Source organism: Pteronotus mesoamericanus, unplaced genomic scaffold (genome assembly GCF_021234165.1).
Source record: "Pteronotus mesoamericanus isolate MK-2021 breed Mesoamerican mustached bat unplaced genomic scaffold, CSHL_Meso_final contig_116, whole genome shotgun sequence".
NCBI lineage: Eukaryota > Metazoa > Chordata > Mammalia > Chiroptera > Mormoopidae > Pteronotus > Pteronotus mesoamericanus.
In genome coordinates this window covers 33,015,589-33,040,436 of record NW_026555027.1, presented here as the reverse complement: position 1 = coordinate 33,040,436, position 24,848 = coordinate 33,015,589, and the positions used below count along the sequence as shown (strand labels likewise).

The 24,848-nt window shown below is 44.3% G+C and overlaps 1 protein-coding gene across 2 annotated transcripts in view; it reads left to right on the top strand.

Annotated features, from left to right (window-relative positions):
- SLC7A14 (solute carrier family 7 member 14) overlaps positions 1-18,593 on the top strand; it is a 99,540-nt gene extending 80,947 nt beyond the window's left edge. For both annotated transcript variants that reach the window (XM_054576983.1, XM_054576987.1), the window contains exons 6-8: positions 2,452-2,660; positions 4,531-5,408; positions 16,199-18,593. In XM_054576983.1, the coding sequence (XP_054432958.1) occupies positions 2,452-2,660; positions 4,531-5,408; positions 16,199-16,521 (1,410 nt within the window). In that variant the 3' untranslated portion in view covers positions 16,522-18,593. The remainder of the gene's footprint in view (positions 1-2,451; positions 2,661-4,530; positions 5,409-16,198) is intronic.
- Positions 18,594-24,848: the final 6,255 nt, after the last annotated feature.

The following is a 24,848-nucleotide window of genomic DNA, read 5'->3' as shown; positions in this document are numbered from 1 at the left end:
CCTGGCCTTTTCATATTTGACCTTAACATGTGGCTCTGGGACTGGGTTCCCTTCTGTCAGGAAGTGATCCTTTCCTTGGGCCCTTGGTGTTCGTTCGCATGTGTCCGTGCTCTCTATATCCTCACCCACCGACGGCAAGATGAAAATCAGGACTCCAGACTGGAGACTGCAGAAGCCCCCAGCCGTCACTCCAGCCATGGCCTCTGGTTCTCCATCCCCGGCTGCCCTACGCCAGGGCGCTCGGTGTTCGCTGCGGCCCGGGATGGTGTGCCGGAGTGGGCCGCCGTCCAAGGAGCTCAGATCATAGGCTGGCAGTAACGGGTGGGTGTGCGAGCAGAGGCATTGTGGGCCTCTGTGCACCCTCCTCAATGCCCTTCTGTCTCCTGGGAGCTTCCCGGCTGTAGAGATGTGAGGCTCCCCCAGAGTTGGGCGAGAGAGAGAGAGCACATCGCCCTCTGGAGACGCTCTTCCCGTTAACTCCCAGGGGGACGTGCAATTTCTTTCTGCTGTTGCTTCTTTTACAAGAGCTCAGGCTCTCCCCTAAAGGTTTCCTTGTCAAGGGTCTTCCTCAGAATGGCGCCTTCAGCCTTGCGTTCTCAGGGTCACTCCCTGAGACGCCCCTCGCCCTTTCGATGTGTCATCTCTCAGCTCCCACCCTAGAATTTCTATCCCAGAGAAAGTTCAGCCACATCCAAGACCTCCCTCATCCCTGGCCATGGAGAGAACCAGCTGACAAGTCGATGGGTGTGTGATTACACAAATACCCTCAGGCCCTGCGGGATTCTCTCACTTCAGTCACCACAATTAGGAGTCAGCAGCTGGGGTGCAACCTGTAAGCTCTGCAGCTACTGCTGAAGTCACTTGCGAAAAGCACTGCTTTGCCCTCCCCCAGGAAAAAAAAAAAATCTTTAGCAACCACCTAAAGAGGCCAGGCCGACTGATCATTTAAGCAAGCTGCAAACCAGGATTGTCCTAGAAAACACAAGAGCAGCTTTGGATGTGGTTTATAGAAATTCAGTTGCCCACCCAAACGTTTATGGAGAGGCCATTCATCACCTCTCACTATGCACACACATTACAAGTGGTTTCATCGCTTCTGCATCCTGACTATCCCAGCAGACAGTGCTCCGGGAGGGGCGGTGGCGTGGGCGGAGCAGCAGAGACACTCTGCTCTGCCTTTCCCCTCCTTTTCCTCCCTCACACCTCCCCTCCTCCAGGGGTCAACCCTTGCAGCACACACAATAAAGTTAACACCCTAGTTCCTTCCTTCGAATAGCACTTTCCAGACTACAGAATACTTCCATACGCCCCCCCCCCCCCAACTCTTTGCCTGTCCTCATCTAATGTGGGCAGGAGACTCAACACCAATTGTTATATGATCAGTCCCACTCTCCTCCAGCCCACCCCACCCCACTTCCAAAAGGAACATTTCAAGTGGTGACGTGTCTGGGAAATATTCGTTTAGAATGGACGGGCCTTAGTCATGCTCAGGAGCTGTTTGGTCCTGGGCTGGGCAGCAGGCTGCCATTCCACCACCGGGACAGGAGCCGAACTGCTGGGCTGTGGTGGTCCACCCTGCTGTCCTCCGTAGCGGCCCAAGGCTTCCCTGCAGGATCTTGGCTCCTGAGGAATAGATAAAGAAGTGACCTAGAAATGTACCACTCTCTCCCTTTGAGGCTCTGAACTCCCTTCTCGATGCCAACATTGGCCTTTGTAGGCTGGGGCAGCCTGACCATATATATGACTGCTGACCCATTGCCTGTGGCCAATTCTGAAGGGAAGGAGGAGATAGGTCTTTGTTAAGCGATTCCTGATTAGGCAAAGCCATGGTGGTCTCATAACCCAAAGTAAGACTGGATTCCACCCAATGCCCTAATTTGTTTGTTGGCCTGCCTGCCTCCTGGGACAGCTACAGAGAAGAAATGGAAATAGGAGTCCTCATCTGGGTCTCATCAGTTTACCGGCTATGGGTCTAGTGCACATCTATCTTTGGAGTTTTGACCTCTGGTCTTTGGGGCGATGGGGAGTACTCTTAAGACTTTGTAGGACCCTGAAAGTAGCAAAGAAAGGAGAGTCACGTCCCTGTTGGCAGCATGCTCCTAGTCCCTGCCAGGCCCGGGTTCTCCCACCTGGTAATGTCCGCCCTCCATCGAACTGTCAGTCTCGCTCCACTTTCACGCTGCTAAAATCCCTGCAGACTTATTCCTCGGATGTGAAATGCCCACTGAAAGATAGTAGAGATTGTCTGGTCCAGCCCACTACATCCACATGTGGGGAGAAAATACCGAGACTGAGAGCTCCAGAGGCCAAATGATCGGTCTAAAGTGAAGGTACGTGCAGACTGCGTGCTGGCCTCTGACCCTGGGCCCTGGGCTCTTGCTCCCCTACAGGACATTCATCCATGCTGTCAGCTCCCCCTTCCTCCAGCCACATTTTCTCTTGTTTCAACAGGTGAGCATGATCTTAACTCTGATGGTGCCATATTATGACATTGACACGGAATCCCCGCTCATGGAGATGTTTGTGGCACACGGGTTCTATGCTGCAAAATTCGTAGTGGCCATCGGGTCGGTGGCAGGACTGACTGTCAGCTTGCTGGGCTCCCTCTTCCCAATGCCAAGGGTCATTTATGCCATGGCTGGCGATGGGCTCCTTTTCAGGTAAGGGTTACACTCTGGGGAACTGATTCTGTTCTGCCATGCCTGTGCAGGGAGAATGTCACCCACTGTCAGCCTGACTGCAATTTTGATATAAATGCCTGTCACACATACTATGGAACTTGTCATATATCCTGACAAAAAGTTTGAGTTGAAAGAGCTTAGTCCCTGAAACAGCCCCTCAGTTTGACTCAGGCTAACTCAATCTAGCACAAACTGATCTGTGCCTTGAACCGCCCCCTCTCCCATTTGACATTGTGTATTCCTTTATGAAGATAGTAGGTGCCAAACTGCACTAGCAGGTGGCCTGCAGAAGGGAAAACCAGCTAGGGGAAGTCTTAGGCCCGGCCTCATCTTGAGGCCTGGTACCAGGCCCTCTCCACAGCACCCCTCTGAAGTGGAAAAAGTTCAAAGTTGTCATCAAAGAGAGAATAATAAATACCCTCTGAACAGAACTTAATAATGGTACCAACAATTGCCACCATTCATTGAATATTTGTGTATCCCAGGTGCTTTGTATACAGTATCCTATTTAGTCATCACAATAACTCTGTTTTGCAGATGAGTGTACTTGATGAGTATTCTCAGAGAGGTAAAAAAAAAACCTTGCTCCAAATCCCCCCGTTTCTGAGTGGAGGGGCCAAGATTTGAATCCAGGGCTGTCTGACTCCAAGGATCAAACCTTTAACCACACCAATCTAGTGATAGTTCCAGGCCCTTATGTTGACCATGAAGTGGCCTATCCAGCCACAGTGCAGAGGGGATGTGGTCCCTGTCTCGTGGTTCTTGGAGCCCAGCATGTGAGGGCCTGCAGGGACGACATTCTCCCAGTGCACAAAGGAAAAAGTAAACCCCGGAGAGCACAGAGCTCTAAGGGGTGCAGAGGGATCCAGCACAGGGACTTTATCTCTGCCATCGGCTGTCATCTTGTGCTCCAGTTCCTCAACCTACGCCCAAAGCCATTACCAGGTGCCAGTGGTGTTTGGGGAGCTGGAGAGATCAGGAAGAATCTAACCATGGTGGAGGTGTGACAATTTCACACACCCAAAAGGTTTTTTTGCTGTCAAAGAAAATTAAGAGGAAAGATGCTGGGGCTCCAAGCACAGTTTATTGTCTTGTGAGAGTCCTGAAAATAAGGGAGGAATGGAAGAGGAGGGCAGAGGAGGGATAATGAAGGAAGAGAATAGGAACCTACTTAAGGCCCACAGGAACTGCTGAGGAAGCAGCTGCCATTCAATCACCCTTGTTGGTCTTCTCTAGTTGATAACTCGCTGAATTTAGGCTGTATTAGTTACCATGCTATTTTACCAGCTAAATCCCTGTACTTTTGATGTAGAGCAGTGCTTCTCAAGCTTTGGCATAAATCCAAATCTGGAGGTTTTTTTAAAGCATAGTTTGTTGAACCCCACTCCCAGAGAGTCTGACATAGTAGCTCTCAGGTGAAACCTAAAATTATGCATTTATCACAAGTTCCACGGCAATGCCGGTGCTGCTGATGCTTAGGCCACACTTGGGGTAAGAAAGGTCTAGAGGACCCCCAAGCAGGTGTATGACTTCGCCAACCATCACTTCTTCCCAGCAAAGCCTGGGTTTCAATTTAGGCTTTTGAAATACTCCCTAGATTCAATCAACCCTTTACATCATATAATTGAGTAGGAACTTTAATAAACAGTTTGTCTCAAAACTGAGGAATTAATGTGGATTCTTTTTAGATTATATTCCAGGAATTAAACTCTGGGGTAGGAATCTCAGATTTATTTAAAACAATGAACCCAGAAGTTGATTGGAGGGGCAGGACCAGGAGGAATTGAGCCAGGTAGAGTCCGTCACCATCGGGAGCCCACATTAACCCTGTGTTTCATTAACCTTCCAGGTTTCTGGCTCATGTGAGCTCCTACACGGAGACGCCCGTCGTGGCCTGCATCGTGTCGGGGTTCCTGGCGGCCCTCCTCTCTCTATTAGTCAGCCTGAGAGACCTGATAGAGATGATGTCCATTGGCACGCTCCTCGCCTACACCTTGGTCTCTGTCTGCGTCTTGCTCCTTCGATACCAACCAGAAAGTGACATTGATGGTTTTGTCAAGTTCTTGTCTGAGGAGCACACAAAGAAGAAGGAGGGCATCCTGGCTGACTGTGAAAAGGAAGTATGTTCTCCTGTGAGTGAAGGGGAAGAGTTTTCTGGCCCCGCCACCAACACTTGCGGCGCCAAGAATTTACCATCATTGGGAGACAATGAGATGCTCATAGGGAAATCAGACAAGTCAACCTACAATGTCAACCACCCCAACTATGGCACTGTGGACATGACGACAGGCATAGAAGCCGATGAATCTGAAAACATTTATCTCATCAAGTTAAAAAAGCTGATCGGGCCCCGTTACTACACCATGAGGATCCGGTTGGGCCTCCCAGGCAAAATGGACCGGCCCACGGCAGCTACCGGGCACACGGTGACCATCTGCGTGCTCCTGCTCTTCATCCTCATGTTCATCTTCTGCTCCTTCATCATCTTTGGTTCTGACTACATCTCAGAGCAGAGCTGGTGGGCCATCCTTCTGGTTGTTCTAATGGTGCTGCTGATCAGTGCCCTGGTGTTTGTGATCCTGCAGCAGCCAGAGAACCCCAAGAAGCTGCCCTATATGGCCCCCTGCCTCCCCTTTGTGCCTGCCTTTGCCATGCTGGTGAACATCTATCTCATGCTAAAGCTCTCCACCATCACATGGATCCGGTTTGCCGTCTGGTGCTTTGTGGGTAAGCAACTCCCTTTGGAGCCTTGAGAGTTCCCTTTTAAGGCATTGACCAGGCTTATCCCAAAATTACCTTCTTGCTGGACCAGGCATCAGCATTCCAAGAGAAATCTGGCTGGTTCTATGGATCTATGGACCCTTGCTTTCTGCATTAGAGGCAAGAAAGCCAGTTGTACTCTTTATGCCTGTTATGGTCTTGGTCATTGGTTCTGAAGAATGATGCTGATCAATCCATCACATCACTGAATATTATTACTGGACATTCTTCTTATGGATAATTAATACCATAAAAAGTCCACTTTAAATGAATCCGTATTTAAAAAGGGGGGAAAGTTGCATAGTAGAAGTGAGGCTGGGAAAAGTTGATTCACATTCTATCTTACAAACTAAAAACTATGAAAAAAGTATTTTACATTGAAAAAAATTAAAATAGTAACCATGCCATAATTTTTTAATGAGCAAAGCATAAATTAAGTGTGGATTTTTTGGCATCATTTTTTCATGAAAGAATTGCATTATGGCACCAGTTAACATCCCTCACTTCATATTGACTTTCGTAAACCCTTCAAGAGTTTTTCATTTTTTCCCAAGGTCTTTTCTTCATCCTTTGATATTCCACTCATTTCCTTGGGAAATACCCCATCACACCATCATCCTTCTTCTACTGGTAACTGATATGACTCTGTCACATCCTCAACTGTTCACAGCTTTGGGTATGAATTAGAGTTGCTCTTTCTAAATTCACATTCATTGCCTTCAATAAGATCTATACCTTTCCCAAGATTTCTAATTTTTCTTTGTGACCTATTTATATTATTTATATCATGTCTATTTTAATAATCACTGATGTTTATGAGATGGTTGGGGTTTGGTGGTAGTAATAACTTGCAAGGGATGTTTAAGTGAAGACTAATTTTAAAGTTCCTTAGTTACTATTTATACGTTCCCTATACAACTTGGTAGCCGTGGAGTCTCTGGTAACAAATACTTAGCTAAGGAGGATCCTTAGGTGCTTTGAGGAATAGGAAAGTAGTACAGTAAGTGACCTCTGCCTTAAAGAGAGGCAAGACAAATATACATGAATCAACTAGCCTGGGCAAGAGAGTAAAATGATTCATCGATTAGTAAACCACCACTCCTCTAGGTAACGGATATGGGTATTCAACATTGTACCCTCTGTGCTTGGAATATATAGTACTATGTGCCTAATAAATACATCTCTATGATCATAAAGCACTCTTCATATGAGAAACAAAGGAACTTCCTGTCATAATAGCCAGAAAGGACTTTGAGAAGGTAGAATTTGAACAGGGCCTCTAAGGTAAGGTTTAGATAGAGGGAAGTGGGTAAAAACATAGTACTCAAAGGAAAGAACCAATGTCTTCCAGAAGATTCCTCACGTCTGATGGCCATTCTGTGCCTTCCTATAAACATTTTGTTTCCATTTTTCACTATTCTGGGCCTCATCCCTTGTTAGACATTAGGGGGATTTCTCCAGAGGACAACACCTCTTACTCATCAAGGTTTTAACCATTTATATGATTTATTCACAATCGCTCTTCTCTGTTTAAACATTTTTCCATTGAACATGCAGCTAAGCAATGGAAAGATTCTATTATGAGTAGAGTGACTGAAGTGGGTAGAAATATTTTAGTCATATATTTGTCAAATGAATGAAGGTATAGACACAAAGATACATGGCTTCCTAATTCATTGCTAGGTTATTACAGCTAGAAGGAACCCTCAATATCTACTTTAGTGCTACCCACAGTGTGGTGACCATTCCATTGGTAATATCTGGGCTCATTTTAGAGAGTATACGAATGAACTTTTTAAAATATTATATAGTTATTATACATGCTCACACTTACTAGAAAAATGCACATACTCACATAAATCTGGTGACTGTTTTTAAGTTTAAAAAGGGAGTCAAATTAAGAAAAACATTAGTCCTAGTTCAGGTGCTATATGATTCGTAGTAATAATTAACACATACAGCACTTATCATATATCAGACATTATTCTGAGTTTTTACTTATATTAACTTATTTAATCCTCACAACAATCTTTGTTTTACAGATGAGGAAACGGGTATTTAACTGAGGTCACATCACTAGAATATAGCAGAGCAAAAATAAGAACTCAGGCAGTGTGGGCCCAGAGTCCATGATCATAGCCACTGCACTAGAATGTGATGTATCAATAACTACACTTTGAGAAACACTAACATAGTTCGCCACCTCGCCACTTCTCCCTCTCTCAGTTTCACAGATTAGTAAAATGAACCTCCAACAGGTTAAATTGCATGCTCAATGTCAACAGGAATAACAGGAAGTTATTCACAGAGCTATTGCTACAATCCAGTATCTTCAAGCTCAGATCTGGGGCTCCTACCTCCCTACCAGGGTGTCTCTAGGCAGACCTTTCTATTTGATCAGAATGTTTGATATGTAGTTTGTGTAGATTAACACATAACATCAGGGATGGCTGCCTGGGCGTACGACCTGTGCAGTCACACAGGACCCCGCACATGGTTGAAGTTTCTGTTGCTGCCTTCTTGAATTCTTACCAAGAAACTCCAGGGTTTCATTTTGCACTGGGACTCACAAATTCAGTGGCTGGCCCTACATAATATCTATAGTCTCTGGAATACCAAAGACATTTTGCAAAAGTGGTGATGTGGTAGGGACCCTTGCCTCTGGAGCCTTTGGAGTCAAACATCCCCGGGTTCATATCCCAGCTCTGCCACCTCTGTGTCTTGTGACCTGTGAAAGTTCACTTACTTCCTTTGGGCCTCATTTTACAGTTTACTCATCTGTAAAAATGCCGATAATTTGCTAGCCTTGATCTGGTTGCTGTTTGGGGCTTAGAGAAGAAAATACTGAGGAAAGCAATGAGAACTATTTCTTTCCTCCCTTTCTTTTAAAAATCTAAAATGATTCATTGTCCCCCAGACTAGCTATCACATGCCAAAGTACAGCGTGAACCTGTTCTGACTCAGGCTGCCCTGAGAGTTATCAGGCAGGAGAAAACTCCCAGAGAGCCTTTTATAATCTTGCTGATAGCACAAACTTCAACTCCCTCCAGAAACCGATCCTCCCTCCATGGGAGAATGCCACCCTGCAGCCTGGGGCTGGCCAGACAGAGGGCACAGGTGCCCACACTTCAACAAGCACCCAGCTCAAGCTACTAACTGCTTTGACACCATGATCTTTGAAGGCTGGTGTAGAAGTCCATTTCACCTAGAACAAAGATACACACACATCAGAATCACCTCAAATGTTTCTAAAACATTCTGTGTCCAGGATCTCCGCCACAGAGGTTTTCTGATTCAGTTAGTCTGGTATGGCCAATATTGGGTACTTCTTTAAGCTCCCTCAGGTCATCTTAATGTACATCCATGTTTAAAATGATCTAGAACAGTGGATTTCAAAAGTGTGCTCCCAGACTAGCAGCATCAGCATCACCTGGGATCCAGTTAGAAATGCAGCCTTGGGCCCTAGTGCTACCAAAACAGAACCTCCAAGAGCAGCTTAGGTGTTAACAAGCCCTTCTGTTGGCTCTGATGCGTGCTCACATCGGAGAGCCACTCATCTAGAGCGAAGAATAAAAAGATATTAGCAAGCGAAGCAGGTAATTTAATTACAACCCCCTGTTTTTCAAAACGAATTTTTGCATATATAAAATATATCCATCCCACAATCCCAAATTGGCTTATAAAATCTTTAATGATCTTATGGAATAAATATCCCACCTCTAAACTTCTGAGTCTCCAAAACGTCAGATTTTTCCTCTTAATCTCTATTCACAGTATAGCCTTCCTGGGGAGAACAGTAGAGGTATTTTTAAATAGAGCTTCTTATGAAACATCAGGTACCTTTAAAAAAAGATTTACATGGTTAGGCTGAGTCATAACTTGATAATCTTCTTGGATACACTTTTTTTACGCAACCCTCTCGAAATGAATCTTAATTACAGCATTTTGTCACAATGTTTTTGCTAAGCTTTGACCTTCAGAAGACACTACTCATGGAATCAAGTGAGGCACAAGTCCCAACAAGTTTACCAAGCACCTGTTTCTTTTCCTTCAGAGAAGAGAAGTAACTCAACAGCACATTTAATAATCCCAACAAAATGAGCACAAAGCAGCCTTCATTCTCTGTTTCTCTTAGCTGATGCAGTTTTGTGAAGAACACCTCAAGGAGTTGGGCAGCGTCTCAGGGGATATGAAAGTAGGGAGGACCAATAAGAACACTGCATGATGGGATTTTCACAGGCTCTTTCAGGCCAGTGGTTTCCTCCCGGCCACTATTATGAACCAGCCATCTGTTAGAATCAAGATTATAGAGTTTGCGAGCCCCTTAACCTGGAAGGCTGCCAAGTTTTCATCTGAAATGTTTTCGGTCCTTCTGAGGAAAACAAATTCTTGTCTATAGATTTAGAGAACAGACAGAACTTGTGATTTGGGCAATGGAGCCCATATATCCTGTACCAAAACATAAATATTCCAAAGAGAAGACACCACTTACGGTCTCTGAGCTATCATCTGAAATCTTATTGGAAATTGACCGAAGTAGTCCTGGTGACAAGGGGAAGAGGAGGAAAAGAAGGGGGCCCTGAACTGGGGTCTGAGAGGGCACCAGGATAAACGAATTCCTGATGGGATGGCCCAGAAATAAGTCTGAACTTCTCCTGTAGGCAGAGGAGAAAACCACTGCCCCTCCAACATCAGAAGAGCAAGAGAAATCATAAAGGCCAGGCTGAGGGTGGCAACAGGGCCAGTGGGCTTCCAAGAAGGAGGGCATGCAGAGGTGAATCCTGCAAGGGTCCAGGCTGCCTGCCGGCAGAGGCACTCGCAGGACAAGGGGCCACGAGGGGAGGAGCGGCAGGGAGGTGCCTCCGCTCTGCAGGCGGGGCAGCCGGGGATGGAGGGAGAGAGGACCGTCCCAGAGACGGAAGGCCTGCAGTGGGCTGCTCAGTGCACCTGGAACACACTCGAGCCATGACAGAGTGAGTGTGCCGCTCTTCCCCCTCCCCCCGGCACGCGAGTGTGTGTGAGGTTCACTCGTGTTGTTGCCTGTGGTTTTAGTTTGCTCATTCTCCTTGCCATGGAGCCTTGTGCTGCGGTAATGCCCTGCAAGGTATTTATTTATCCATTCTAGTGTCCGTGGACATACATTGGGCTTGCCTCCAGTTTCGGGCTATTAGGAATAAAACCTCTGTGAACATTCCTGTACATGCATTTAGTGATCACATGGACACATTTCTCTTGGGTTTCTGTTGAGTTAGGAGTGGAATTGCTGGTTTGGAATATTAAATTTTTTAATATTCTTTACCAAAATGCATTCTGTCTCATGACCATAATACCCCTCCAATAAAATAAGGGTCCCCGGCTCCATTTTGCCAATGGGAAACTGAGACATAAAGTAATGTGACTTTATGTTAGATTAGTTGCAGGGCCAGGGAGAGAATCATTCCATCCTAAACCTGCCCTTTCTAGCCACTCTATATTAGACAAACCTTGCTGTTATTACAGTCAACGGGACTTGTAGCGGTATTGTAAAACATAATCAGCAAAGTGGGAGTTGGTGGGGACCGCACTAGGTGGGAGGACACCTCATTAGCATCCAGTCCTCATTTCTGCACTGGCCAATGTGTTTTGGAAAGTTGATCCCAGAGTGGTAAAAATAAGAAAGCGTCCAGGCGAAACAAAGTGCCTCAGTTATCTGCGGCGGCCAGGGCTTCCTGCTGGAAAGTGCTCCCCAGGAAGAGCCGGCTCCACCCAGCCCAGGGTCAGGCGGCCCACCTCCTCTGCCCTGCGCGGGGAGCTGCACGCAGAGGACAGACAGGAAGCTCCTGGGGGACTCCAGAGATCACGGGCCTGCTCCCCAACCCCAGCTTGTGCCTGCAGAAGTGGAAATCTGCTGTTATCTTCCATTTCCGGGTTACCCAGTCTCTTCTCAGAGTTACGTTTTGTTCTGGGTTTCCTCTGTATGATGCAGAGCACCTCTCCTCCCACCCCTCCCACTTGTAGGTTTGGGATCATTTGCTTCATTATCACAGACTAGATCGACACAGGCAGAGCAAGCAGGGGTACTGCCAGCCCCTGCTGAGGCGCCCCAGTACCTGAAGGCAGGCTTGGCACCCCTGAACCTTCCCAAGGCACTTAGGTGGGATAGGAACAGCCCTCCCTTTAGACTCAAGAGATGTGGTTTCAGTGTCATTTCAATCACTGATTGATTGTGCATTTCTTAGCTTCTCTGGGATGATTTTTTCTTCTTTTTTATAAAGGGCTTTACAATCACAAAGTGCTCTACGACATAAAGAAAGCCCATTCAATGCGGAAGGCAGGATTCTTCACCTTGTCCAGCCCCAGTTTCTCATGGGCACATTCTTCTACCAGGGAGCTCTGTCTGGAAAATCTGAACATTCCCCGTCGCTGCCGACAGCCTCTCACAGGACGCAGGGCCGTCACCTTTGACCGGGGCTGGCATTCGGCCCACGTGCCCCAGCGCAGCATGTTCGTTGTTAAAATATTGAACTGCTTCTGCTGCTAACTAGTCTCTGCCTGGAGTGCCCCCTCTCACCGGGGTTCATCACCTAAAAAAATAACTCTTGCCCGGCCACGGGGCCTCCGGGGCCGTTATTGGTGGGTGTGCTGCAGCACAAAAATCCACTCCCTTCTATTTTCAATGGCGCACCTGCCTTTCGTTTATTACAGATGTAAAATATGTCACTACGAAGCAATGGATCGAAGTTTTTAAGGAACGGAATTAAATATGCAAATAGAAAAACAATATTACCTATCAATTAGCCATCTTATTCCAAGGCCTGGTTCCAAGTGACTTCTGGCTTATGCCAAAAACCAAATCCACTCTCAAAAATAAAACTTTGCCAACTTTAAGGGTTTGTCAAAAAAATATGTACGACCTAAGTAACAGTGTCCAAAACTATTGCAGGCAAAGATAGCCCCATTGGAGTAACTATATAGCCTTGTAAGGTGAAGAGCTTTTCCCCATGTGCGTGACAGTTCAGGAAAATTTTAATACTAGTAGATATCACATGATGTTAAGGAACTGTTAGTTTTTAGATATATAATGATACTAAGTCTTTTAAAGGAATCTATTTTAGAAATACATACATAGGGTGGAAGGGACTTATGTCAAAATAAAGAGAAAAAGACAGGGGAGTGGGTGTCGGTGGGAGCTAGCCATGTGTATGTGAACTTTTACATTATTTTCTCCACTGTTGTGTGTATGTATGTGTATTCGAAATTCTTCAAAATAAGAAGTTAAACAAAACTTTGTTCAACCAGTCTATACCTCAGCCACCCCTGGTAGATGGGAGAAATAACAGTTGGAAGCACCCTGATTAGGTGGAGAGACCCGGAAGGAGGCACAGTCCGACCGCTAACCATGTTGCTGTGGACAATCCTTTGTTTTGTCCTGTGCCCAGTTTCCCGTCCATGAAATGCATATAATCCTAGCCTTACACACACGCATGCACGCGCACGCACACACTCCCAATCAGGCCAGGAGGAGTTTAAACAGGATAATATTTGTATAACAGTTTGAGCTCCTTGAGATAAAGGAGCAACATAAATTCATCATTATAGAAACTCAGCACCCAGAGGTGTTGTGTGAAGTGTAGTTTAGATGATTCAGGCTTCCCAGAATTGCCACAGATTTTTCAGAAACTACCTCATGCTTAGTTCTCTCAGCCAAATGAAAGAAGGAGCAGAAAGAAAGCACCCTGCTTCTACACAGGAGGCTTTTAGCAGCTCTGTTTACTCCTCCAACACAAAGCCCTTGTTTATGTGTGACAGATGGTAGTACATGTTTCTCTCCTCCCTCTCTCTCTTTTCTTTCTCTCTCTTTCTCTCCTCCCTCACTTCATTTGTTCCCTTCTGTTTCTTTGTCCCTCTCCATTTTTCTTTTCTCCAATGTTTCTCTGCTCCCCACCACTTTTCCTGAACTGACTCAAGGGCTGCAAGAGGAATAAAGGCAGATAGAAAGCCAAGACCTAGAAGAATGCCGACTATTCCATCAGGCTACATGCACACACAGCCACTTCTTGGTTCACAGCACTCATATTTGAAATGTGTTTTTGAAGACAGAGTGACACACCTTTGAAACTGTAGGGGGCTCAGAGCAAACAGTAAAAGGCCCATAAATATTTATTTATGTGGCAGGTTTCCATGGGTTGCTTTCCCAAAGTAACCATAGTCAACACATTCTCACATATGCATGTTCACACACGCGTGCGCGCGCGCGCGCACGCACACACACACGCGCGCGCGCGCATTCATTCTGGGTTCAGCCACTCCCAAAGAATAAATGTAGACCAAACCTCTTACCGAATATTTACTGCAATAAGCATAGTCTATCAACCAGCCATGGGAGGGGAGGTGTGAAGGACTAGACATGCAAGAGCCTTTTCCAGGTCCATATCGAATGCTGATCCTACCCCTCTCAGACCGAGGGGCATGATTTAGTCTTTCCCAGCTTCCATGTCTTCTGTAAAATGAAGGTATTCAAATAATGGATGATCTACAGACTCTGTATGTCTATGATTTCATGAGCAATTATACCAAGACTTTTAGAGAATTTCCATAAATATCAATCTACCTGCACCCTAATACCTGTGGAAGGTAGGGGATGATCTATTGGAATAGATGTCAAACCAGTGCTTGAATGAGGTGAGCAGTGGCAGGGAAGTTAGGGAAATGGCATCCCATAAAATGGCATTCAGTTCAGTAGGGAGATAAATAAGGTCAGAGAAGGGTATCAGAGAGGAAAGAACTGATATAATAGATAGCAAGCAGCAGTAGGAGGCAAGATTTGGCACCTGCCTGGATGTCTGGGAAAAAATAGCGGGGGGAAAAAAAAGCAAACTTGAGCAAAAGGAGGAGTGTGCCTGTTGATTCCACTTAGTCTCCTGAAATGTATTCTCAGGTCTCAGAGGCGGTCTCCAAGAAACAGCGCTGGCCTCTTTAGAAGAGGTCTTAACTTGATGCCTCATGCTACACAAGGATAGGAACTAACCCCCATGGCCACCCCCACAAGAAAGAGTGAAAATCCCTGCTCAGAAAAATAAAGTCACTATTTGAGAAGTATTAGCCACATCTGCAAACGATTAACTGGAGGATTTATTACCAATTAGGACTATAAGTCTCTGCTTACTTTGGCTGCTGAAAAGTTGATTTCATGGGGGGTGAAGGATGATTTGAGACAAGGAAGAAGAAATCCAAGCTTAAATAGACACACTTCAAATTCAAAGGAAGCAGGATTTCTCAAGCACCAGGGCAGAAAGCAGGCTTGACCTTGCTGTTCTAAGCAAACCGCCCAGCGGATGCCTGTAGGGTTAGCACAGTCAAAGGGACTGGTATCACTCAGAAGAGGGTGTCAGGGCCCGGGAGGAGGCTGCATCACCCAGTGGTCCCCAATAGCCAGGCCATAATACTGCCAGAGTTGGCGGTAAAACACAAGCATCAGGAGCTCTACATTCTTGATCTCAAAGGTTCTCAGACTTGGCCAACGAATGGAATCACCTGTGGAGCTTTAAAACCCATACCGATGCTTGAGTCACTCTGCAGATCTATTAAATCAGACTCTCTAGGGGTGGTGCTTAGATATCAGAGTGGTTCAAAAACTCCCCAGGTTCCCCTCGGGTGCAGCTGGCGTTGAAAACTACTGCTTAACTGGTATCATTCTCCCACATCAACCCCATGTGATAGGAACAATAACTCTCATGGTTTTACAGAAAAGAAAACTAAGGTACAAGGAGGCTAAATAACTACAGGTAATAGTGGTGGAGGCGGGATTTGAACACACAGCTCATACTCTTACTCATCATGCCCTTATGACCCCCCAAGGCTATGGTTTACAGTTTTCCATATAGAAAAAGGGGGCTCTCAAAATATTTTCATATATTATTTCAAAAAACTCTAATGGAAATGAAACATTAGCCCATATTAATGCTACATATTAACTAGGGAGACGAGTTTCTTCCCTTTGCTTGGAGTGACTCAAAACAAGGAGTCTCACTGGATATTTCATGTTTATTAGGAATTCTCATTCATTCATTCGACAAATATAAAGTGCCAGTTCTCTGCAGAGACTATAAAATGGAATCTCCCTGTGCAGATAATCGATCACCAAACAGCTGTTCTGAGGGCCCCACCAGTGGCATGCACCAGACAGCCTGAGCGGCCACGGAAGGGCGTGGACGGGTCTGTGTGGCAGTAACCTATTGTGTGTGTGTGGTGAGGGAAACGTGGCAAGGGAAATCACAGGATAGTATATGCCTGTTGTTAAGTGGCAAAATAAAAGATGAAGGCGCAGGATAATACAAGGTGAGAATGTTGAGCATACACTGTTGCTGATCCATAAATGTCTAGCCCAAGGTAAAAAAAAATGCAGATTCCTAGCTGGCACCTACACGAATGTAGTGAGCTAGGTATCAACAGGGGAGGTAGGGGCTGGGGTGACCTGGAGAACCCATATCCTGTCTGAGCTAGCTCTTACCTCCAAGCTTAAGTTGCCATGTAGGAATGTGGAGGCAGTGTTGTCAGACTTCCTGACGTTTTTAGGGGAAGCTATAAATGTGGGTTGCTTGATGCAAGATAACCCAGTTTTTAAATGGCCTCTAATTTGTGTCTCTTCCGAACTCGGCCTACAACAAAGAAAATAGATCTACCACCAGCTCTGCTCGCACCACTGAGAGGGCTCTCCCTACTCGCCCCATGAGTCCCAAAGCCACTGCTTATTCACCTGTGCCTTCCCCCCGCTGCAGGTATGCTCATTTATTTTGGATATGGCATCTGGAACAGCACCTTGGAAATCAGCGCCCGAGAAGAGGCCCTGCACCAAAGCACGTACCAGCGCTACGACGTGGATGACCCTTTCTCCGTGGAGGAGGGTTTCTCCTACGCCACGGAGGGTGAGAGCCAGGAGAACTGGGGCGGGCCGGCTGAAGACAAAGGCTTCTATTACCAGCAGATGTCAGATGCGAAGGAAAACACCCGGACAAGTAGCAAAGCGAAGAGCAAAAGCAAACACAAACAGAACTCAGAGGCCCTGATTGCAAATGATGAGTTAGATTACTCTCCAGAGTAGGAGTAAACACACAAGAAATATGTAGAAATGGTGGTGATTTATTTTCAGTAACTTAACCTGTGGGCTAGAAGGTGAAAATGTTTTTTGCCTCTCACTTCAAAAGTCCAGCTTTCCCCAAAGTCAGTCCCCAGTCATAGCCTGTCATTTGCTACTTCTACTCTTCAGGGTAGTTCTGTCAAAGGGTTTAATCTGGGCCTCCTAACTGGTCTCCTTGTGAAAAAGAAAAAGAAAAAACAGAATCTAAACAAGATGGTACAAGAAATTCTATCATAGATGCAACCATCAGAGCAGATGGCAGCAAATGTTTCCTAGGCCTTTGCTTTGCTGGTTGAATCTGTTTGCTTCTGGCTGAGACTCCAAGAAGCAAGGAGAAAACTTGGACGGCGCTGAGGCTGCAGCCCCTGGTGGAGATGTGCCAAAGTAGGTGGGTGTGGGCACAAGGCAGCATTCCCAGCACCTGAGACCACAGGGCAGAGCTCTGTGCTCAGCATGCAGCTGAGAGCTGCTCCCCAGGCTGGGTGGGCAGGTGGCGTTGGCACTTCCTCAGCAAGCAACATTGTGTCCTGAAATCTCACAGAAACAAATCCTGTTTCTTTTTGGAAAAGAAGCATGCTTCTTTTTATTCACCAACATTCTCACTGTCTCCAAACTGTAACTTTGGTCAGGAACCAAAGGTCAGGAACTCTGAGACCATTTCCCCTAAGGTTTCAGATTCACCAGAAAGTAGTCATGCAAACCCAGTCATATGGTGAGAAGCACCATCAAAGTTCTACTAAATGCCCAAGAAAAAATTAAATAACCATCTCTTGAAGTGAAGGCCACAAGGGCACTGGCAGAAATTAACTCTCTGTCAAGCCTTCTCTTACACCAGACTCTAAGCTCCTGCTGATATAATGGAAGGGGGTAAAGTTGGAGCATGATTTCATGGCGCTAATATGCCTTGAAGAAGGAGGCTGTTTGTTTTATAATCAGATAAAATCTTTACAAAGAGAAGTGACCCAGCCACTGAGATCACATTGCAAATTCTATTTGAGATTTCTAAAATTATAAATTCTGTAGTTTTTTTGAGATATGAGATATGCCACCAGTTGATTGGCAGGCGCTGCTCTGAAAACAAAACTGTTGAAGCACAGCTTCTTAGGTAATTGCATTCCATGAGATCACATTTTACTTCTGAACCTTATTCTTCTGGGGTTAGCTCACCTCTAGACATGTATTTTTCCTGCTATTTCCCAGAGCAATTTCACTGAAGCCCAGAGAAATATCTACCTGGTAGGATCTAAATCTGGGCCATCAGAAAGGCTCTTAAAGGAGTTTCTCTGAAACAAGCTAGATCAGACAATCTGCCACAGGATAAAGCTCGCGGTCTGTAAATTCCACTCTCGGGTTACAGGGATTTCAATGCTGCGCTGAGGTATGTACACATGCATATGAAGGCACAAGTTGGATCAAGCTAAAATCTTTGTGAGGATTTCCTGAAAGAGGGGCAAAATAGCGAAGTCCTTATTCTCCCTCTCCTGGTCCTAGCATTACGCCAAAAGTTTTCCAGAATACTTCAACAAATGTTTAAGTCTATTCTTTCTTAAAGGTTGAGGTTAATGCCATCTTGGCATGCAGTAAGGTTATGCGCAGGGAGCAGAAGCCCATTTTTTTTCACTCAGCTCACCCTGATTGAGAATATACCAAGTGCTAAGTGATGGGAATGCAAAGAGAATGACATCTGCCCTTGGAGGCTCGCAGTCCAGGGAACATGAGCAGCACCGGAGTCTGATAACTGTAGATAAAACAGCCGAACATGACAAGTTCCCATGGTTGATGCACTGGGCTTCAACATAGTGTTTTTTCAAAGGTCAACTGAAACTACATTTTAATGTGCTTTTAAGTTGCGTATCATACCCATAGCCAACGTATGTCATTTAAATTTAAATAACCACTGTTTTCTAGATCTGCTTTTTCATCCTTCTATATTAATTGTTTATAACTCTGGTTTCCTGAGGTCACTTGTCATTTCAGTGTAATGCTTGGCAATGTTGTATTTTCCCTCCCCTAAACTTAACCATAAAGATACAATAGCTGGCCTGTGGAATGTACCCTAGGGGATTAATTGTAAACCAATTATCTGCCTTTTTTGAAGTTTTGAACCGGTTTTAGAACTCAACAGATCTGCCTAGATTAAATATAATCTGTGAAGCGTGAGATATATCTAGAGAGATAGGGCAGGGCTGTATTTATTTGTTCAAGACGTTCAGAGGGAAATATTAACGCAGAATAACAAAATCTTACTGTGGGTGAAGGAGCTTCGTTTGACGAGAGAGGTTGAGGCACTGAAGTCTGGCGGCAGCTGTATGCGGTCTCTGGAGCGCGCAGAGGGCAAAGGCTTGGTCAATCCCGCGGGTGCGGCCTCCGTGAAGGGCCGGGAGCCCCTCTGGTCTCAGGAGGCACTCCTCCCACACAGGAGCACTATAGTTTTTTAAGCTTTGATCTCTTTATTTCTCTAAAATTGATTAGTCATCGTTCTAGTAAAGTTGTTTTTTTTAATTAGTATGATAGAAAAAGGGGTTTTTTAAGGTACATAGACATACTTTTCCTCATGTTTCCCAGCCTTTGGGAAACAGTCCCAGATTTCACAATGCAATTTTCAAATATCATCAATCACTAGAATGATTTTATTAGTGTTTCCTAACAATTTTCCTAAGACCACATTTGTGAACCCACAGGAAAAGATCACCTTGTAAATAATTACCACAGAAACTAAGCCCCCTTGGAAGGAGTCCAAGGAAGACATACGTTTCCTTAAATTCTTATCTATAGCAAGAGCTCTTCCAGTGAGGTTACATCATGTGGATTTGCAGTTTGGCGCCAATTATTTGATTTTTTTTCCACTGTTGTCAATTTATTGGTACTCTGTTTCATTTCAAAAGGATGTGAGGTAGCTAGTACGATACATGTAATACCCAGAATAATTAAGTGAGGAGCTGATAGAAAGCTAATAATTAAGTGAGGAGGCAAATAGAAAGGATAAGACAAAGCTAGAAATGTGTTAAGTGCTCAAATGCAGAACCTTGATAGGCAATGCTAATTGCCAATGAGGGGCCACTTGAAAAACAATGAAATTGTTGGTAATGACAGGAAGAAAACTCCTGATATGAATAAATCTTCCCTCATAAGGGCAGGGAATTGCAATAGCATAGATCATTGAAACCCACAGATAAGCTTCAGACCTGGATTTTACCAGGTACATGTGCCTGGCATAGTTGGATGTTCCATAAATATCTGATGATTGAGTGAATGGCTAGGTGGATAGCATAGATGAATGAAAGGAAAATGAAATACATTTATTTAACACATTTTCATGGAGTGCTTATTATGTGCTATGGCATAAGAAATAGAATATGGAATATATAAATAAGGAACAATAGTGAAGATGACAGGTGAGATGATGGAGTTAAAATGTACAGTAGGGGTTCAAATATGAAAAAGACCTCCTTCCATTGGAAAGATCATAGAGAATGCAGCCCTTGTGTTGGGGCTTGTGGAAAGGGCAGAATTTTTCCCAGTAGAAATGGAAGAAAGGCCTGCAGAGTGGAAGATCGGCATGAGTAAGGCATAGACTCTGGCTGATGGCTGTCTCCTAACTCGTGAGTTGTACTGTGCCTCCTTCAAGGGAAAGCAAGAAGCTAGTTTGGCAAGCGTTTATGATTTATGCATGATTTGTGTATGGAACAGTAAGAAATCATGCTGATGAGGCAGGTTAGGGCTCACCCATAGATAGACGTGAAAGTAGAACTGAGCTGGCTGGCTCTCCTTGGGTGGGGAGGCACTGGGGAAATGATGAAAGTATGAATCAGGGAGATTTAGACTTTAAGAAGCTGGGGCAGTGACTTCCTCTGCCTATGCAAGGAGCTAACAAATCACATACACACTCCAAGTTGATTCAACATATTAAAAGGAAAAAAATCCATATTTAAAGCATTAACCTAGAAGTGTAGGCATTTAACATGTAGACAGATAACACAAAGTTATTTGCAGCCACTTTAAAACTCTCAACAATAAGTTTAAACAACCAAACCTAACAAGTTTTCATTTCTATCTCATCTACACAGTAAAACCTCAGCTCAAGATTTTACTCAGCTTGAGCACAAGGAGTTTGAGAATCAGCCTAAAAACCTAAAGGGTATTGCTGTCACCTTTCCCACCAGGTCTTACCAGGGTCCAGAGGTGTCAGTGGAAGCCCACAGAAGGTCAAGCACAGATTGACCTATTTTATATCTCGGCTTAGAATGTCTCGTTGGGTAGAGGAGTCAGATATCAGGAAATGGGTTTGAAGCCAGAGCTGGGGTAAAGTCCAGGCAGCAATTAATAGTCCACTCTTGAATTTAAGCCTTCAGGTTAGTGAGCAATCCTGAGATGGCCTTTATTTCTCATGCGGGCAGAGACGGAGGCGCAAAGGAAACTCACGCTCTAAAGTTGGTCCCTAGAGCTGCCTGACAGCACTCCATCTTCGTGCCCTTTGGAAGAAGACGAGTCAAAGAGGGTGTTTCTATTAAAAATGTTTACTAAGCCTAGGTTTTCTCTCATGCGCAAGTACTTCCCTGATGCTGAGGACCTGGTTGTCTATTGGGGCCCTTTAAGTCCCCAAAAAAGAAAGGTCCCAGCCAGTAAGCCGTGATGGCCCGGCTGGGAAAGAGCCGATATTTGTAATTAAACAACGCGCAAGCGCAGAAGCAGCATCTCAAACGGCACGCCCCACCGCAAGCAGAAACCAGGATGCTATTTCACCACGGAGTTTACTTCCTATTTTTCAGTTGGAATGATGATGGGTAGCAAAAAAAAAAACCCTTTTGTGTACATAATTCTTAGTCTGTGTCTACTTGTTTTTCTCTAAGACTTTACAGGAGAGGCTATTGTGATTGTTTTTCCGCCTCAGGAGCAACTTCCTGTCTAAAATGCTTTCCTCTTCTCGTTCAGCTTGCATCATCCTGAAATACATAAGCTGTCGCCTTTTGCAAAAATTATCCAAGAAAAAAAAATTTTTTTTTTCTTTAGGACTTAAAGGCGAAAAGGGATTAGTGGAAGTTTTGAAGCCTATCAAAAATGAACCTATATTATGCAGTATCAACTAAAATAGTGTTAGAAATCATTCAACAGTATTCTGCATGCGTGGAATCACAAAACTCACATAGGGCTCTCACAAAGACAGCTTTGGATTGGAAGTCTTCTGAACGCAGGTAGCTCTAATTTCTTACTCTTTAAGAACATTCAATGCATTTTCGTACAAAAAGAAAAGAAAATGACTTTGTATTTGAACTAGGAAATGGGGGCCACATAGATTTTTCATTTGGGACTCCTCTATGCTTTTCTTTTCCCTTTGCTACTACACCTTCCTAAAACTGAATTAGTGACATTGGCTAAAAGGAATTGTGGGTTATGTAAATTTCTCAGAAGTGCAGACTATAAAGGACTGTTCATTCAGATATTAGGATGAGGAGGCCGCTCCTGCACATTCCTCCTGATTGGTCTTGGCGGTTGTCACACACTTGTCTCACACTCCCGAAGGCAAGAATGATAATCCCCCACTTTCCAAAGCAAAGACACTGTTAATGCTATGATGGCACATAAATACCTCAACTGTCTGAGCTAATTGACGGGGCTGCAGGTTTTTAGGAGAGCAGGTATTGTTCTCATCCCATGTAGTTACACCATCCAATGACAGGACTCGCCATTCTAGCTTTTTCTCACTGTGGAAAAGAAAGATTACTGTTTAATTTACATCCAAAGTTGTAAGTACAGCTTGTAAATTTTACTAACTTGTTTCATTTTTGTTTGGTCCTTGAGAAGTACAACTCGCTTTTTGCAGCTGGTAATTTCTGGTGTTGTTCTCTGATACGTGTGTGTGTGTGTGTGTGTATATATATATGTATATATATATTGGTATGAAACTGCTGTATTTGTTAAAGTTTGTTTGTGGTTTTTAATTCCCATTGGTGCACTGTACAATGGGGTGTTGTAGTGTATCATGAAGAAAGAAATAATATGCAGATATGTTATGGAGTATGTTTTATTTTGAAATTGATTGTGGTATTGACAATATATTGATTTATCAAGATACTAAGGGAAAATTCTAAATTTACCAAAATGTGTATATTTTAATAAATGCATAAAGCTTTATTGTGTGCCTTTAAGTTTAAAAGGGGTTTATAAAAAAGTCAGAAACAAAAGTGTCTTACTATAAAATATTCATAGTATTGTAAAGCTTTTACACAGGAGACTATCAAAAGAAAAAATGAAAAGAAAAAGAAGCTCTCCCATATTTTGTTAACCTTAACCAGTACCTGATGTCTGGTACATTCTTTCCATTCTAAAATGGATGAATAAATGAATCTTGCCTTAAATGTTTCAATTGTCCATTGTAGAAAAGCCAGATAAATGAGCTCACTTTTTTTGTTTGAAACTAATCGCATTATTATGGAAAATTTGTTTTCAGAATAAAAATATTTTAAAAAGTACAGCTAACCGACTATTAAAATTTAAATTTGAAGGAAATCAGTGCCATCCTACAATTTTAAATTCACTTTACTTCAGTAAACTCAGGAGAACATGAACGGACTCAGTCTCCCTCTCACCATTTCCTTCAAACAAGGTGCAGGGCTCTACCCAGAACCCAGCCCGCCACGCTGCCTCCCGGGCTACCCTGCTCCTGGCGCCAGCTCCCAGAGAGGGCCACACACCCCCTCCCAGCCTCAGCACCGCGGAGCATTCACTTCCATTGCCCGCATTCATTTTCAGGACAAATTGGAGGAATGTTACCTGCCTACAATCCCAAACCCAATGGTAATAGCATTAATGGTGGTTTAATTTATTGTACTTTTTGATAGTACAGGTAATGGTGACACCTGGAGAAACGGAGAGTGGGGTAGCAGGATCACATATTTGCTACACTACTTGAGATGCAAAGAACTGCCGTGTCTTTATTTCCTACCACTCATGACCTCCCTTGCAGAAGTTCACCTGCCCGGATAGCACTGGAGAAAAACAAGCTTTAATGTATTAATTTACAGAATCTCAGTTGTCTTCCTGTCTAGTCTCTTTAGATGATTGGATCTCTTTGGGGTAAAGACGCAGTCTTTGGATTTCTTCCCCTCCCCCTTGTTTCTCTTCAAAATGGCATCTGGGAACAGAGCTTTTATGATTTTATAATTCAGGGTGCAGATGAGATGAGGGTGCTCTGAACACTTAATGGATGCTGCTACAGAATGGCTACCTGGACGGCTCCCTGAACCGGTGACCACTGAAGAAAGACTAGCCTATCTACCCAAAAGGGTTTCATAATGACATTCACTTCCAAAATCCACAGGTTTGGCATTCAGCCCACAGTGCTTCAGGACACCAGTGCTTATAGCCTTTCCAGCTTAGTATGCCTCTAGCCCATCCAATGTTTTTAGTCTTCCTCATTTCAAAAGTGATGTTCCTGCAGATGGACGCCTCTTTGTATAGACTCCAGGCTTTTGCTGGTCCACTGAGCTCTCAGCTCTTCCACTTTAGAACCCACTGCACCCCCGAGACCTGGAGAACCATGAACACTACCTTGGACTCAGGTATCCAGCCACTTCTTTCACTAGGGATACACAGTCGTTTCTAGGCTCTTCTCATTGAAACTTACAGCCAGTGGAGTGAGGCAGCCTGTCCGTGGGAATGATTAGTAAATTCTTACAAGTTTTGTGAGTCAGTTGCTAAATATAATCATTATTAAAACTTCTATAAACTTTCAATTAATTATATTGAAAACAAGGGTAATAATTATTTTACTACATTTAACAGCTCTCAAGGTTATTTACAACTATTATATCTGTGTGGGGAAAATTCTATACAATGACACACTGTTACACATGTTTTTCCCAACCTTGTGTTCATTGAGTTTGCTTTGGTAGCTTGAAATCAACCATGATGGGAGAATTTACACCAAGAAAATTAGCTAATGCTACAAAATTAGAGGATTTTTTTTATTTTTGTTTTTCCAGAGATCTGTTACAATTTACCAACACACCGCTTAAATCCTTTCTAGCTAAGTAGACCACTAATCCATTCAGTGTTTTCAGGCTTTCTCTCTCCTATCTCACCAGGTCTCTCCTCCAAAGACACGGAAAACCAGGACAAATATTTTTCCCTTTCTGTCCTACCTCTAATTCTCTTTTCCCCTCCATCCAGCAGGGCCAGCAGAAACTGGCTTTCCACTCCTCTTTCAGGCTGACAAGGATTCCCCTACATCTCATTCTCCCTCCTGGGAAGAACAAGCCTCACAATTCAGTCTTGTTGGTGGAAGGGTTGCC